This window comes from Vicugna pacos, chromosome 6 (assembly GCF_048564905.1).
Source record: "Vicugna pacos chromosome 6, VicPac4, whole genome shotgun sequence".
In the NCBI taxonomy this organism is placed as follows: domain Eukaryota; kingdom Metazoa; phylum Chordata; class Mammalia; order Artiodactyla; family Camelidae; genus Vicugna; species Vicugna pacos.
In genome coordinates, this window is record NC_132992.1 from 62298988 (window position 1) to 62316416 (window position 17429).

The window sequence follows — 17429 nt, forward strand, 5'->3', positions numbered from 1 at the left end:
TAAAAAAAGTAATTAGTTACCAAACTAATGTGATTTCACATAAAAATTTATACTTCTGGCTTTTTGGGAAAAAAATATATGCAGTCAGCCCGAGCAACACCGGGATGGCATCCAAGGCAATGTTCAATCAGGCTGAGTAGCAGCTGCCTATTTACATATGGTGTGAGCTCTCCAGTCTTCACGGCCACATAAGGCTTGCCTCGCTCATGTGTTACCTACTTGGCTCCTGCAGCCACCTCTTTTTTCGTTTTGTTTTCATTGGGATTTTGTTTTTGTGTGTAGTCACATCTCATAGATGGCATTTTCCATCTCATGAGAACCCTCTGGCTGGCTGGCAATTAGGAGAAATTTGTTTTCTAATAAAGGGAGCGAATTCTCTCTGCATAGCCACTGTCATCCCCATCAAATCTCCAGTTGTCTCCTCTCAGCTACTGACACACTAAGGCCCATTAGAAGCTGCCTGTTTTGTAAATAAAGTTTTATTGAAACACAACTATGCTTATTTATTTATATATAATCTTTAGCTGCCACTATGAACTGTGTCCCCCCCAAATTAATATAAATATATGTAATATAAATACATATATACATATATTATATCCCAATATGATGCTATTTAAAGAAAGGGTTTGGGGAGATAATTAGGATTAGATGAGGTAATGAGAGTCCTCACAATAAAATCAGTGTCTCTGTAAGAAGAGGCACTGCAGAGATCGCTCCTCTCTCTCTCTCTTTCTCTCTGTACCGTGTGAGGGCACAGAGAGAAGACAGATGTCTCCAAACCTGAAAGAAAAGAGCCCTTTTTGGGGAACCAAAGTGGCCAACACCTTGATCTTGGACTTCTTAACCAACCTCCAGAAGTGGGAGAAATGAATTCCTGTTGTTTAAGCCACCCACTGCATGTCTTTTATAATGGCAGCCCAAGTTAAGACAGCTAATATCACAGTTCAATGGCAGTCAAGGAGTTAAGACAGAAACTGTATGGCTCTCAAATTCTAAAATAACTACTATCTGGTCTTTGCCAGAAAAAGTTTGCCAACCCCTGCTCTAACTGTTGGATGAAATTACCAGTTACAGGTCTAGAAGTTTTATATAGAGGGACTTAAGGATGGTTAGTGGGAGCTGTATTTATACAACATTAATAAATTTATATTTATACAATTTATATATATTATTTTAATGGAGATGGAGGCAGACAGCTAAAGCACTATCTCACTCCTTCCTACTGTAGCCAGAGAACTACACACTCTACGAGACTCTCCACTGAGCCACAGCATGTGCTCATATGGCCAGAGCTGTCATCTATGATGGCTGAAAACCTGGGTTCCAAATCTGCTCTCCCAACTTAGTAGGAGCATGCCCTTAATGGTTATGATAACTAGGAGATATCAATGGCTAAGGACATAGTCTTTATTCTACGATTCACAACCAATGTTCATTACAAGAATGCTTAAAATAGTAGCAATAAGAACAAAGTATATTTTGTTAATAGCTCAATGGGGGAATGAAGTTAAAGAAACTAACTGAATGGAGAAACTCTATATATTGTTGAGAGTGGGTCTGTAAGTTATGTTGTGGGGGAAAATGTCCGCTATTTTGAAAAACAGAAGCAACATGGTCTAAAGAATATGGGTTTTCCAATTAGACAGAGATGCATTCAAATCCAGGTTCCAGCACATAATTTATTTGGCAACTAGCTGTCTCACTCTCAGAACCTCAACCTCCTCATCAATGAAATGGAGATTATACTGCCTCATTTGTGGGTTGTTGATATTTAATAAGATTAATTATTATATGTAAAAGATGTTGAAGTGCATGCCTGTAAAATAGGCTTTCAAAATGGTAGTTATTCTCATGAATCATTGCAGGATATTTGCTCACAGTTTCTCTTTTTTATAAGAATACTTTTTTTTCTGAGAATAAAGTGACTAATTAACAATACCCCTGAACCCACATGCAAGTTATGGAGACCATCCAGCAATTGCAGAAGGGCTGGAAATATTTTTTAAGGGACAAAAATAAAAAAATTAATAAAATAAAAACCTGACACACGTTATAGCAAGGAACAAGTTATAAAGGGAAGAGCCCATTTGATACAACTTGCACACAGGCACCAGCAGAGGCAGGCAAACCATCCCAGGGTCCCATTAAAAAAACTTGCAGACATAGTGAACAATCTAATGGTTAGTGGGGAAAGGGGGTGGGAAGGGATAAATTTGGGAGTCTGAGACTTACAAATCTTATATATAAAAATAGATCTTTAAAATGTTTCTTCTGTATGGCATAGGGAACTATGTTCAATATCTTGAAATAACATTTAATGAAAAAGAACATGTATGTATGTATATGCATGACTGGGACATTGTGCTGTACACCAGAGACTGACACATTGTAAATGACTGAACTTCAATTTTCAAAAAAGCAGCACATGTTTTCTGTCTCTAACTTCCACACCTGTTAGAGATAAACAGGCTGGTATGTGCACTCAGTTCTCATAACCAATGTGTGCATGTGTGTGCGCACGCACACGCATGTGTGTGACGTGCATGTGCTCAGATGTATTAAAGACAAAAGAGATGACAGAGCTTTGTGATGAGCTCATTTTGAAGAACTAAAATTTATTTTCTACTGGTGAGTTGTCTTAATTATCCCTCTTTGAGACTGTACTGCAAATACCTCAGTTGGTTATTTAATATTAATCCTTCTGGGTCTGAGTTTCCTTAATCTTCTGGGTCTGTTTTGAAAGGAAAATAACTGCCCTTTTCACAGGAATATTATAAACATCAGATGAGATCGTGTGTAAACAACATGCTTTGAGGAGGACAGTGACAAATAATATCTGTTCTGAGGACTATACGGACAGATTTAGGTTTTGGTAAACTCGCAGTATGTGGGAAGCTCCTAAAACTGGCAAAATATATATTGGAAAGACTTAATAAGATACGAGTTTCAAATATCCACCAGGCAGCCTTGTAGAAGAGGCATTTGTCACTGGAGAAGGTAAAGCACAGACCTAAGGAGATTTATTTCCATGCAGTATTTGATGGGATTCCGAGCTCCCTAATGAATGAGCATGTGCCCTGTTAAGTTCATATTTGGCACCCGCCTTCCACATTGATCACTAACTTGACTTTCAATGTCTTGTTCAAACAGATGTTTCACATATTTGTATTTCATATAATGTTCACACTTGGCTGTCAGCTCCTGGAGCATCAGAACTGTGTATTTAGTCTTTGGCTCTCTATAGCTCTTTACATTTTTGCCTTGCAGCTTGGTCATGGATGCTCAACAACTATTTGTTAACAAAATATAAACTGAAACTGCTATTCAACTATAAATCAAGTGTTGTGACACTGGTACGCATATGACTCCTGCAGTTTTATCCTCTGTTAGAACCCCGAGCAGAGAAATTACAATGACTTGCTTATGGTCATTTCTGTGTTGCTGTGGTAAAGATGTTAATTTGTCTCTTGGATTGCTTTTTTTTCTCCATGATAACTACCAGGAAGGTTCTATTTAAGGGGTTAATGAAAGGGAAGGCTTCTTATTTCAAAATACTTCATCATAGACAGGCAATCATCTTAGATGAAATTCCTTAAATGCAGTTATCCAAACATCTATTTCATTCTTGGCAATGAAAGGGCCCTAGCCAATGTCCAACGACCTATAAATCAGAGCTGGGAGAATTCTTCATGCAAATTAAATTCGTGTCACACTCATCAATAAAAACGAAAGCAGCAATGAAGATTAAATTTGCAGCAGCTGTGCAAAGTAAAGGATTCCTATATCTGTTTGTAGGATATGTCAGTATGGCTAATTATTTTTTGAGAGAGTGTGCTTTGGAAAAATTAATGGCGAATGAGCTTTATGAATTGGTTATTAAATGAGAGGGGGGTTTAAGGAGAGTCAGGAATATAAACTAAGCCACCAGATTGATTAACCTCACCAGCTTTAAAAAATCTACATAATAAAGTAAGAGACACCAATATTAATTTTATGGCAGTATTACAAACCCCAAGAATTAACTAATTATATTATAGTAGAGTTTGTTTCTCAAGTTTGGTTTTCATTCTGCACTTAAATGATAAAGATTTAAATGTTTACCCATGTACTCAGGCTTTTTCCCCCCTTTAAAATGTAAACAAAATATTTTTAAAAAAAAGGAAAGAAAATCTGTCACTTTACATTGATGGGACTGTTCTACCACAAAGTGAAATCACTTTACCAAGACTCAACTAATAGAGTGTGAAGCATTAACCCTCCAGATGCTAATAAAGGAAGTGGATCCAGACAACATACCCGTTTCCTTAGATTGCAGGTAAGAGTGAGATTCCTTGAGAATGAGTTTGCAAAAGCTGTGTAGAAGTCCAGGACTTTGAGCAAGGCTTCTCGCTTGATGATGTGGAGGTCACAGTATGTCAGGGCACGGACATTGGCACACGCATGAGCAAGAGTGGTTTCCTTCCAGAAGATGTCTCCGAATACATCCCCTTTCCCTGAAAAATAGCATAAGATACATATTCAAGTATCTACACTAGCTTTTATTCTAATCACTATTTTTCATTCAGTTTCACATATGGTGTTGATCTTGTAGCATAACTTAGAGTCTGAGTATATAAATCCATCTATATACATATAACAATGCACAACACTTTCATATAATATGTAAAGTAATGTCATCTTGAATTTAGCACTTGATGGAAATCTGGAGTGGCATAAAAAAATGGAATCCAACTGAGAAGCCAAAAACTTCATTTTAACAAATAGTTTCTGACTAGAAGGAGCAAAGGTGATATCTTAGTTTCACCCTTTCTTCTGTTCCCTTCTGGTAGGAATGATAGTAAAATGCAATATACAAGGATCTACTGTAACAGTCTTTATAAACCTGGAATCAATTCAACATAGATTAAACATACATTATTCAGCAACTAAGTCTTGTGCTCCAGCAAACTGAAACTCACCATGATTTATTCCCTAAGGATACCCTTTCCTCTCCACTGAGCCAAAGCTTTATGCAGGGCCTCAGAGCCCAGCACGAGCCCCAGCCTGCAATCAGAGGCCAAAGGAGCTAAAATAGGTAAATCCTGGAGCCCCAGATTAGCTCTGCCATCGACAGCTCCATAAAGAGTGAGCCACTGTAGTCAAATGTGGATGCCTTTTTAAAATTCTAGAATTCTAAAACACAGAAGTCAACCATTCACTTCAGAGCAACATCCACTAGCAACCTGAAATCAACAGTTCACCATTCTGAATGAAGAGTACTTAGTGGCCCAAACAAAGAGAAGTGAGGGAGTTTCAGAGATTAAGTGATGAAAGGCTTTTCTGCAGAGGCAGTTCTATGAGTGTCCCTGGCTTCTGAAGGGTCATCTACTGTGTCCTTTGTTCTTCTGTGGGAAAAGGGAAAGTGTTAAAAACAGGGTGCATATCCAGGTGGAGAGGATCTTCCTAGAGCCACTCTACCAAAGACTTACTCCTTCTGCACTCTAACCACAGAGGGGAGCAAATATCTGCTCTTTCCATGAAGATTAAAGTCAGAACAGACTGAAAAAAAGGAAGAAGGTGACTTATAACACTTCAGGCCAGTCAGGCAAGCAGAGAGAAAAGATAGCATGCAATCAGAGAAATGAGAAAGAGGGAGAGAGGGCGAGGGGGAGAGAGAGAGAGACAGAGAGAGAGCTGAAGGCTGAGTGAGTGAGATGACAGACTCTTTGCCCACCCCAGGCAGGCAGTTTGGAAGTCCTTAGAGAAGCACGAGGCACTTTGGGATGGAAAGAGACAATGTGTGCTGTTGAGAAGGTGGTTAAAACCACCATGCGATCAAATGATCAGCATAAAATAACCATAATGGATATTTAATAAATCTTGAGCATTCTCATTTGTTTCTGCAGCCTCCAAAAATTTCTTTCAGTTAGTGATACTGATGAACAACTTAACTGTCTAATGGCCATATATTTGTCCAAGGAAGGATAACTAGGGACCTGAGAGGAAAATAAGGCATCTGGGGTTACACACCATCATGAGTAACTTAAGTTACATCACAAGTGACTTTAATTACAGAAATTTAAAAAATACACTCTGCCTCCACTTACACATGTAAGTTTCAGAAATCTGTAAGTGGCATTCTCTTTAAACTAGTAATTCCAATTACAGTTATTTATTCTAATTGCATTATCAGAAGTACCAAATTTACTTCTAAAAATGTTCACTGAAGGGATAGTTAGAATAAACAAAAAAGGTAGAAACAAGGTAAACATGAATGAATAAATAAATAAATTAAGGAATATTATGCAGCCAATAAATACCACAAAATTTTAAGAAAGTGACAAAGAAATGTTCACATTACATAAAATAATAAAAGCAGGATATCAAATCACACATACAGCATGATCCCATTTTAGGAACCCTCTCATCCCCAGAAACATACACATGTACACAAAGCAAGTGCATTAAACAGTAGGTCTTCTCTCATTAGGGGTTAATGGATGGGCTTTATTTTGCCTTATGATTTACATGCATTAATTTTTAAACAGACAAGATCGACAGCTGTTATATTATCATAGCCCCTGGTGCCATGGACACAACAGGGCTTTTAAAGGGCTGCTTTGATCCCTTCTCGTTCCTTTTCCTCCATGGTCATGGTTACTCTTCCTGTACTGGAATTTTCCTTGAAGAAATAGAAAAAGGATTACATTTCTTCCTGATTCATTTCTGTAACATTTTCTCAAGTTATTATTTATAATACCACCTCTGACTCATTTATAAGTGCCCACTACTTTTCAACTATTTGATTTTCCTGTATAGTATCTACAATAATCAAGGCCTCTCATTCAGTGATTTAACTTCCAGGAATAATTCAAAAGATTTAGAACCAACATATGTAATATTCATTGGAGTGCTACTAATCATGACTTCAGATTGGTAAAAATAAATAAAATACCCAATGATAACAGAAATCTATGTATACCTATCTATATATCAAGTATCAATTCCTATAGAATTAAAACTAGTTTTAGAAATAACATGCAAAATTGCAAATCTTATAATGTTAAATGAAAAAATAAAGATATAAAGAATAAAATGTTCATTGTTACAGCTGTAACAAAGTACATAAAAATAAATTGAAACTCTAAGACTAAAAGAATTGTCAACTAAAAGTCTACTATTTCTTATTTTCTTAAAGAAAAATAATCATGATAGAAATCAAAATATATTACATTTTATATTTTGTGTTATTCTATATATTATAGGCTTTTATTAATTTGTCAATTGATAATAAATTGTGTTAAAAACCAAAAGGGATACAATACAATAAATTGTGTTAAAAACCAAAAGGGATACAATACTAAAAGAAAATGCATTTAATATTTACAGCGATTGCCTTCAATGATGTGTTTATTGTTTTGCTTCTTTTTGTTTTCCAAATATTTCTGTAATGAATCTGTCAAACTTTTATTTTAAAAAGGTAAATTATTTTCACAGCTGTCTTTCCTTGTACTTTTTAATAAAACTGCATCAATAATATATGTACATAGATCTATAGAATAGTAAATAAATTTTCATTGATTGATACATGCATTTTTGTAACAGGTAAAAAATATGCAATATATACATAAATTTTCTATTGCCAATGTAGACCATTTTTAATTGTGGAGGCATTGAAATGTCGTGTTTTATTTTACCTAACTGATGATTTTAAAATTCTCACCATATTTTTATCAACATTTTAAAGTTTAAATTATTTATCTTTTTTAGTATCATGGGGAAATAAAAAGCTTATGAAGTGATAAGAATTGCATTAAAATAGAATACAAACTCATAAGGGCAGGGAATTTTCTCTCTTTAGTCCACTCCCATCAACCCCAATGCCTAAAACAGTTCACGAGTTCACCAAATACTTACTGAAAAAAAGAAAAAAGAAAAAAGAATGAGAAAAGGAGAGAAGACCAAAATTGGGAAATGTGAGATTAAGGGCCAGAAATGAGGCTCTATCACTAACAATGTGGCCTGGATCAAGTTATCAAGCTACCTGAATGACCATCTGGTTCCCTGATTCTGAAAGAAACGGGATGAACAAAACCTAATGTTTAAGGTTTCTTTACATCTATAATTTTACAGTAAATCAACTAAAAAGCTTCAAATTATATTTTCAAGGTAATATTTTTTCTGTCTCATTGTGAAAAAGAAATAAAAAAGGAGAGGACTTTAAAATCTAGAGCCTCAACAACTCCAAATCTCATTAGGAGATTATAAGGCTGAAAAGTAACAGAAAAGTTAGCTGACTCAGCCAAAGTAAAACTTAGCCCCTGCTCCTCTCCCCAGAAATGTTTATAGAAGCATAGTAAAATTAATAAATGTGGATAATTTTGCTCTCAATATCAGAACACACATTACATGTAAGCAACACTATTTGTTTTATAACATAGAATTTCCCTTAGGATACACATTACACCAATTAGAGATTAACATAATCTACCACAGCACAATGTTTTTGCTTTAACCAGTTTTCTGTTATCAGCTAATAGGCACTCAATTCATAACAAACTTTTAAGGCACTTCTGGGAAGGTGGTTGTCTTGTGAACCAATTCATTAATTTACAAGCCACAGTAAGGCTGACTAATGTTCTTCTTCGGGAAATATTACGCACATTTACACTGAGTGATGTGCAGATATCACAGGTTGTGAAGACGTGAGATTATGCATGGACTATCCACCAGAGAAGCACTCTTTTTTTCATCACAAAGATTTTGCACAGTTTCAGGGCTGGGAAATTCTGTTCAACTTTATGACTATAGCATATTTAATGCTAGTTTTTAGGTCAGTTCCCACCGGGTGAAAGTAGTCTTAGCTAGAAACGTCTTAGAGCTTGAGAGAACTAACCTTCCCCCAAAGCCCTAAAATTAGTAGAAAAGCTCACATCAACATGAAAGTTGTTGTTTGGTCTATTTATATTTTCTCAGCTCTTTGCATCAAGTCTTATGAAGTATTTCACTTCTAAAGCACAGGAAACAGGATTGTAAAATAGAAGTAAATGTTGAAGATTCACAGAGTAGAAAACTGAAAAATTTAAAGGTGAAACAGAGGCAAAAGAGTTACAACATAATTAAAGGAGTAAAACAGATCATAGTACGCTTTGGATATTGTTGTCCCCTGAGATGCTGTTTTATAGACAGACTATTTCTTTTCTAACGTGAAACACATCATTTGGTGAGTTAATGATATAGATAAAATGATTTCATAAAAATTATTTCAGTTATTCATCAGTAAGAATAGCTATCCAACACAGCCAGTGAATCCAAAAAAATACAGCATTTGAAGCTGACTGAGGTAGTTTCCTGTGAGTGTATGTGGGGCTGTAGGGATAGCTCTATTTAATGATTCTTCTACAGAATGGACTTAATTCATGTATTTACTTTTATTGGTCAGCCCTTCACTATAACTGATTGTTGTAGTTGGCTCATAAACTTTATTATGAATACATATGCACATAAATATTTATTTATAAATGAAAAACAGTATGAGTTTTTAAATTACGTAATTTTAAATTGACTTTGATTATTTACAAACAGCCAGTGTCATAAATTAATATTTTAAAGGAAAAGAACAGAAAGAGCAAGATGATGAGCATTAAAACTTAGAAATTATACAGGTGTAGTGTATTAGAATAGAATCTTTGAAACATTTAGAATTGATGCCTGCCAATCTTCAGTGTTTGATGTCCAAAATCATTTTGTTGAAAAATTATGATGGATACAAGTTTGACACTTTCAGAGAAGCAGATAATTCTTATCTACCAAAAAAATCACTGATTTAGCTTACGAATTTTTATTCACACCCACAAAGAATCAGCTAAATAGCTCTTATTAAGTAGACATTAAAAAGCAGAGAGAATCCTGATGGGTAAGTAAGGGACGAGGTAGCAGCTACCTTTGAGGAGGTAGAAGATATGGTAATAGGCAGGATGATAACCCTGAGTTTGGCGCTATGAGTGTTAAGAACAAATTTGTTATATATAGAAACCCAGAGATGTGCCCAAATCAAGAAAGTTAGTAGCATAGTATAAAAAAAAATTCAAAAAAAGACTAAACTGAAAAGCAGTTACACCTTGAAATTCTTGTTTTCTTTTTCTAAGAAAGCATTGAGAGCTGAAAACTAAGTTTTAAAACTTTCACATCTGTCAAGTGGGAGCAATGATGGCTGCCCTATTGACCCCATTCAATGAATATATCTAGTATCCAAACTCTAAGCCTAACTCTACGCTTAAGCTGGAACGTGCTTTGTGCCATGGAGGGATAAAGACAGGCAGGAAAAAGAAATCCTGTTCTCAAGAATTTTTAATTTTATAATAAGAAAGGACTGCCCAAAAGTGATAAAATAGGAAAAAATAATATAAGCACTATAGGATCAGGACAGGCTAAGCACACAAGAAAAAAATTCATTTTGAATTTGAGGGAATTTAGTTACGACCTCACAAGTCAAGTAGTGCTTGAGTTTAATCACAGCTGAGCCTTTAAGAGAAGAGAGAGAAGAGAGTATTTTTTGTCAAAGAGTAGCATGAGCATGATCTGCCCAGGGGGTGATGAGCAGAGTTGGCCCAGGACTGGAAAACCTACGGGCCACAGAGAGAAGGCCAAGTCGAGAGGGAGAACCCTGAATGCCGTGGGACAGTCTGCTTAATCCTATTTCAAGGAGGGAACCACTAAAAGTGTTCCAAGTAAAGACAGCCATGGCCTGTCCTGCACTTTAATAGTATAACTAATGACTGTGTGAAGAGTGGCAAAGGAAGCACTGCTGGAAAACTGTTTACATCACTGTGAAACAATCATATGATATTTCACATATTACAAATACAGACTTCACCTTGTCTCACAATCACCTCATTAGGAGTGAAGGCAGTGACAACAAGATTAAAGAGGAGAGAAAGAAACAAAAGATATCATGGTAGAAAACAAAAGCTCCACGATTTGCCTATTGATTCGAGTGAAGCAGAGGGAGAAATACATTTAAGTGACTCCAAGAAGGAAATGTGAACCAGCAAAACTGGTTTTTAAGAATAAAAGGCACACACTTTATCACCAACATAAAAGAAGTCAGGGAATATCGTTCCCGTGTATTTTTTTCTACTATTAGTGAATATCTTTTAGAAAACGAAAACACCCAGAGAGACACTGACAGAAAGACTACACGATGGCTGTGTGCTCTGACAACAGAGAGACAGTACAACTACCAAAAATAATAGTTTGTGCGGGAGAACGGAACAAGTATATGCAAAAACCTGTTTTTGTGTATTTTCAGTGGTGTATGTATTTGGTGGTGATGGTATTAGTATTGTTATTCTGAGGTTGCTATATTTGTAATGTCCCATAAGGCAATTGAACAATTATGTGAATTTTAATTCTGTCATCTCCAGCATCCTCAATGTGGAAGAAAGTAGTTGAAGATGTAATACAGGAGGGGTAAATAAAGTCCTATTGTACTGAATTTTAGTTAAATATATCTGTATGAACTCATAAGAAATTTTATTTGTATATATGTGTGTGTGTGTGTGTGTATACACACATACGCAGAGACACAGACACACATACTAGTATTTTTCTCTTCATTTTTATCTGTTAAATGAACCAAGAAACAATGACCAACCTAGTAGCGGTAAATATCTGTGGGACCAAGACTGTGATCTTAAAATATATGTCACAAACTAGAGCTTCCTGGAGAAAAGACTATGGCTGATTCCAGAGGCAGCATTATACGAGATGAGGATCTGGTCATACAACGTAGCCAAGACCACTGTATCAAAAGGACACAGGAGCCAACTTGAAGGGTCTCTTATTTGCCAAAGATAGGATAACCTGCACTTCAATAACGGTAAAAACTGCAATGCATTGAAATTTATCATTTGTTTTAAATTCGTTAGTACATAAGGATATTTTTTAGAAACTATCTAAGTACCCTCAGAGGATAAGAAACCAATTCATTACCTTAAAAACTGGTAAATAATGGAAAAGTGTCAAGTATGTACATATGTGAACTGTATACTGGGTAACCGAATAGTAGTTGGGAGGAAGTATCTCTCTATGAAAGTATTCTAACTGAAACACAATAAAATTTGAGTATCTTCATTTTGCAACTCCCCGTGAATTAATGGATCTAGGCACTGTGTCAACAGTTGCTAACACCATAAAAATATGCAAGTAGATAATCATGTGTCACCTGATGAAAGAACACAGATCCTACAGTCCTGCAAAGGGATCGAACCTGAGTCTGATCAAGCCTCTGGATCCAGTTTCTAACTGACAGGAAATGCAGTAACATGCTGAACTACAGTGAGTATGCAGCCAGCAGGACCCAGACTGTGGGGACTCTCCAGGACGAAACGCCCAGGCCCGTCAACAAACAATTCTAAAGAAAAGAATGAGCTAGAGGGGGACTTGTAGATTTAAAAATATTTAAAAGATATACCAAACTGAGAAATAGGCAAATTAAACTTGGAGTTTCAGATAGGCCACATAATGTGACTTCTTGGGGGCTGAGGTGGGGACAGTATAAAAGTTTTATTTCTTGCCCTGTAAAATGGTTACAGGATCTTTGCATTACAAAGGTTCATTAGGTTATATGTTTATATTGGGATACTTTCTGAATCTGTGTTTTAGTTTGCACATCAAAAAACTGGGGGAATTTTAATGTGCACCTACTCAGCAATAACACTTCACCCTCCACATACCAAAAGGAAGGCTGAACTCTCAACGGCATCGCTGAGCACGTAAGCTACACCTACAACTGGCTAGCTTTGATCTTCTTCTTAGTGACAAAACAAAACCCACCTGTTAAACTTGTAGTTAGTTAAGTTTTCAAGTCCTTGAAGACAAGGCATCCTTGATGCTTTTTAAGAAAAGATGGAACAATGGGCTTGACTAGGGGAAGGCAGGGTAGAGACGGAGAGTGCAAGCAGGACAGTGATAACGCGGTAGGTATAAGAAATCTGGGAAAATGCAGGGGAACGTTTTGTAAGTGGATACCATGACCTCAGGAAAACAAAAGAGCAACGAGGAAAGCAGGCCAAGCAGCCCCACTCTGTCCAGACAGTCGGCACCTAAAGGAAGAGTGGCAGATTCAGCCTCAGAACTGAGACAAGTCATAAGGCCAGCACAGGCTCGAGGACTGGAGAAACAGACTCCACCTCTTCACAGACGAAACCTGCAAAGATCCCTGGCCATCCTTGCAATCCTGAAACGTTCTTAAAAGCTTTTCTTCCACTTTAATACCTACCAGCCTGACGGACTCTGAACTCTTCCAATACTCAGATGAAAGACCTGTAAGCAGAACTTAAGGTCCTCCTCGTGTGTTTCGAGGGCTCATGCGACTGACACTCTTGAGCCAGTCTCCCCAGTCCTAAACACCTGCCTGGCAGGAGACTAGTCACTTAGGGGACGACCATATTTTTAGATATTTAGTAGCTGATGAACCATCTTATACTCAGGTAATGTTTGGTGAAGGATTTCTGTAATATACACTGCTATAGTACTTAACAGTGTTGTTAGAAAAATATTTTTTAATAAAAGGAAACAATTTGGTAAAGTTAATATAGATACGCTGTTTTCTGTCAAGGTTAAGCCAACTAATTATATAATTTCAAAATTCTATTTTTAAATTCCTGTTAAAGAAAGCATCATATTTGTAATGTGATGGTTAAGAGAGTAGACACTGAGTCAGATAAAACTGGGCTCAAGTCCTGTACCCAACACTTGTTTCCTAGCTGTGACCCGAGGTGAGTCCCTGATACTGCAGAGCTCGGTTTCCTCACCTGTAAGATGGCTAGAGTAAGTACTTTTCTTCACAGAGTTAATTAAAGAATTTGATGTAATAATGCTTATGAAACAATGAGTGTTTAATAAATATTGGTATTTAAGTCAGACTTTAAAAGAGGTCTGAATTGCATTTTTCAAAAATGGACTTTAAATGTTTTTATAGGAAATCTTAAAATCAAAACATATCTATAGAATTTAAATTTTAGTTAAACACAGAGGGTGCTCAGTTACTAACTACAAATTTGATTTTTCTTTCTCTAAGCCCCTGTTAACCTATAAATGTTTATTTTCAAATAAAACTAATTCTGATTTTTAGAACTACCCATTCCAATTTTTTTTTCTACAAAAAGTGTAAAGAGTCTTTTCCATTGTGTAACACAATTCAAGTCAATAAACTTTCCAAGAACTTAACACATGTTCTGAGTCTTTCCATTGCCCATCAACCCTTAGTTCCTCCAATGTCTGAGTCGTATAATCTTCAAGGCAGCCCTTTCAATGATTTTTGGTCAATCAGCAGTTGTCAGTCAGCCCATAATTCTTTTAGTTGGGCTTTGATTTCCAGTGGAACATGAGCACACTTCAGAAAACAACTCACCTGTAATCTTTGGGATCCAATTTTCTCAAGCAATTTACTTCAGGACTATTACGTATTTGGGGTCAGGGAAGATTGATCTGCCTGGTTCTGAATTTCAGACACCCTCTAAATATGCATAAAGTTCAAATCATTTACTCCTAAGCTTATCACACCCTAGAACAGTACTGATCATTGCCAATACCTAAGATAAAAAAGTCTGACTGTTAGGTTTTTCATAGTTTATTTAGCAGCTCTGTCTTGTAGTTCTTCCCACAGATCTAACATGTAGTTCTGTGAGTAAAGGAAACCACATAGTTACTCTATGAGGCGTTTCCAACGATGTAGGTCTACAGAAAAAGCCCCATCGGGATAGACCTCAACTACCCATTCCAATTGATGGCGAAAGTAATGTAGCTTTTAGGAATTAAAACCAAATCCCCTTCCACAGATAGAAAGTTTTCCTACCATGGTCAATGGCCAGGGTACAAGTTAGATGGAGAACAAGGAAGCAGTATTTTATTAAAGAATTTTGAGTGGACTGAGATATTTAAAATGTATCTCTTTACAGTCTCCTTGTTCCAAGTGCTCAATTAACAGTAGGAAAATACTTTCTCAGTCCATACTAGATCTATGCTAAAGCTAGAGTCTTAGGGAAACACATTTTACTAAAAGCACACAGATGAAAGAGAAATAGAGGGTAGTCAATATCTTAAGATAAAACATGAAGAAAATGCAACAGAATACAATGTATTTTTCATGGGTACCCAGAATTAAAACAATTATAAAAACAGCTTAATGGCCAAATAGAGTGCTAGCAAATTTGGCTGATTGAACCTTGACTGAGAACCTATTTAAGAGGTCCTATCACAGATGACAGAGAGACAAAAATGAGCAAGATATTTCAAGTACTCACAACATAGCAGGAGTATAAACAAGAGCTAAAAGCAGGAAGGACTGAGAACCTGGGTAGGCACGCACTGGAAATGCAGAACAGAGGCACCTGATTCAGACCGGGGCAACAAGGGAAAGAGTACAAGAAGATGAAGAAGCAAGAGACAGACAACTAAGAAGAGGAGAAAAGGTGTTCTAAACAAGGAAGCTGCATATGCAACAGCTCGCCAGGAAGAGAGAACTCAGTGGTGCTCAGGAAACTCGCCGCAATTCAGTATGTTGACAACAGAGTAGGAATAAGGAATGGCACAGGTCAGGCTGGAAAGGAGGGCAAAGATCGAGACCTAAATGGCCTCATGGGCCATGCTGGAGTGACATTTTACCCCCAGTGTCCCCATTTTATCCTTGTTAGCCAACCCTAATGAGGAGACTGGCAAGATATTTTATACTTTAGAAAAATGGTTGTAGTGGCAGCGTAACACAGAGTCGCAGGTGGAAACCGAGGACCGACTGCAAGCAGATAGGCCTTTCACGTGGCAGCCAAGACCCAGGACCAAAATTTTAAGATCAGTGGTCATCGGAAGGGACCCTAAACTAGGGTAAAAAGACACCAGTGAGATAGAAGAAACAAGATTTGGTTTTGAAGGATGGTAGGGAGAGGGTTTGAAATTGAGTCTGAACTACCAGATTGTAAAGACATATATTTTATCCACAAATCTACAGGCTGAGGAACTCTAAAGTGTATAATTTGAACCACAGATAAATGATGTTATAATCACTACTTGGAAAGTTTAAAAGAAGACAAGCATGCAATATTTTTAAAAAGAAAATAATTGCTTTGCTCTTTATAAAAATGTCTAAATTAACTAATTTCATCATCATCATCATATGTAGAGCAAACCTACCTGGTTCATAGCACAGCATCTGAAAACACAGAAATTTGGATGCAAAAGAAAATAATTTTCTGGGGCTTGGAAAAAGCCCTTTTTAGAATTTAAAGCGTGAAGCACTTGACCTCTAGTAAGTATATGGGAAGAAATCTTAACTACAACACAAAAATCACAAATTCTCCAAATAGCAAAATATTATTCATTCACATCTCACATTATTTCTTTTTGGAATAAAAATAAGAGGCAGATTCTGAATTTTGGGAACCATAATTTATGTTTTCTTTGATAACGCACAAATGTTTATAAGAGATAAACTGATTCTCCGTAGCTGATTCTAATTTTAAAATCTTAACCCAAGTACTAGAAATTGTCCTTTTTATATTGTTAAGTTCTTTTAATTCTCTTTTCTTTTCTCATTTACGTCCCCTTCCCCCAAACCTATAACAACATCTAACCCCACCATCCAAACGCTACATAAACAAGCACAGATCTCCCGGGAATTCAACGTCAGATTGTCTTAGGTAATAATTTCAACTGTGTGATTCTAATAATCAGTGAATACAAAAGAGAAAAGACTAAATGTGAATGCAGCAAAACAAATATCTTAGGAGCTGGGTCTACTGTTAATAGGGAAATGCCATTTTTATAGTCTCTAAAAGGTACAATATGCTTTGTGGAGAGACTTAGAAATAACCTGACCATTTTAGGCATACCAATAAATCTGTGCACATTAAGTAATTATAGGGTAAAAACTAAAAAGAAAGTAGATATTAAGGAATATAAAATATTCTGTATGCACCATGAACTTAATTTGGAATTCTTTGTGTTTCATAAAAAGTGGGAAGGTCAAAAGAAAAAAAAAAAAGGTGGAGGTGTAAGAACTGAAAAAACTTCAAATCAAAAAAAGACACGAGCTGCAATTATCTTCATATGCCCTATTGAGAAAAACATCTTGATGCCACCTTTCAGTGTTAAAAAAAGAAGGTATTTATTGACTACATTTTTTTTAATGTTTCATTAATTAGTTATGCTTCAGAACCTATTCATTAAACAACCTTAACACTTTTGACACATTAAAGAATTATGTACCTACCAAGAGACTGTATAGAGGCAAGGATCCAAAAGAATGAACTGCACCTATTTTTTTTGGATTCAGAGATTTTAATTAATTTTAAAATGACCTCACCTCTCTATCCTTCCACTGGCAAATACATCAGTATAAGAGAGAGCAAGGCCTACTTATTTCTCCTATCAGGCCAACTTAGACAAAT

At 36.2% G+C, this 17429-nt stretch overlaps 1 protein-coding gene and 1 non-coding gene across 8 annotated transcripts in view; both read right to left on the minus strand.

Moving 5' to 3' along the window:
- KCNH5 (potassium voltage-gated channel subfamily H member 5) overlaps positions 1 to 17429 on the minus strand; it is a 333981-nt gene that overhangs the window by 45982 nt on the left and 270570 nt on the right. For all 7 annotated transcript variants that reach the window (XM_072963183.1, XM_072963182.1, XM_072963181.1 and 4 more), the window contains one exon: positions 4300 to 4496. In XM_072963183.1, coding sequence (XP_072819284.1) covers positions 4300 to 4496 — 197 coding nt within the window. The remainder of the gene's footprint in view (positions 1 to 4299; positions 4497 to 17429) is intronic.
- LOC116281103 (small nucleolar RNA SNORA18) lies at positions 14629 to 14758 on the minus strand. Its single transcript, XR_004190559.2, has one exon. It is a non-coding gene; the product is annotated as a small nucleolar RNA SNORA18 (small nucleolar RNA).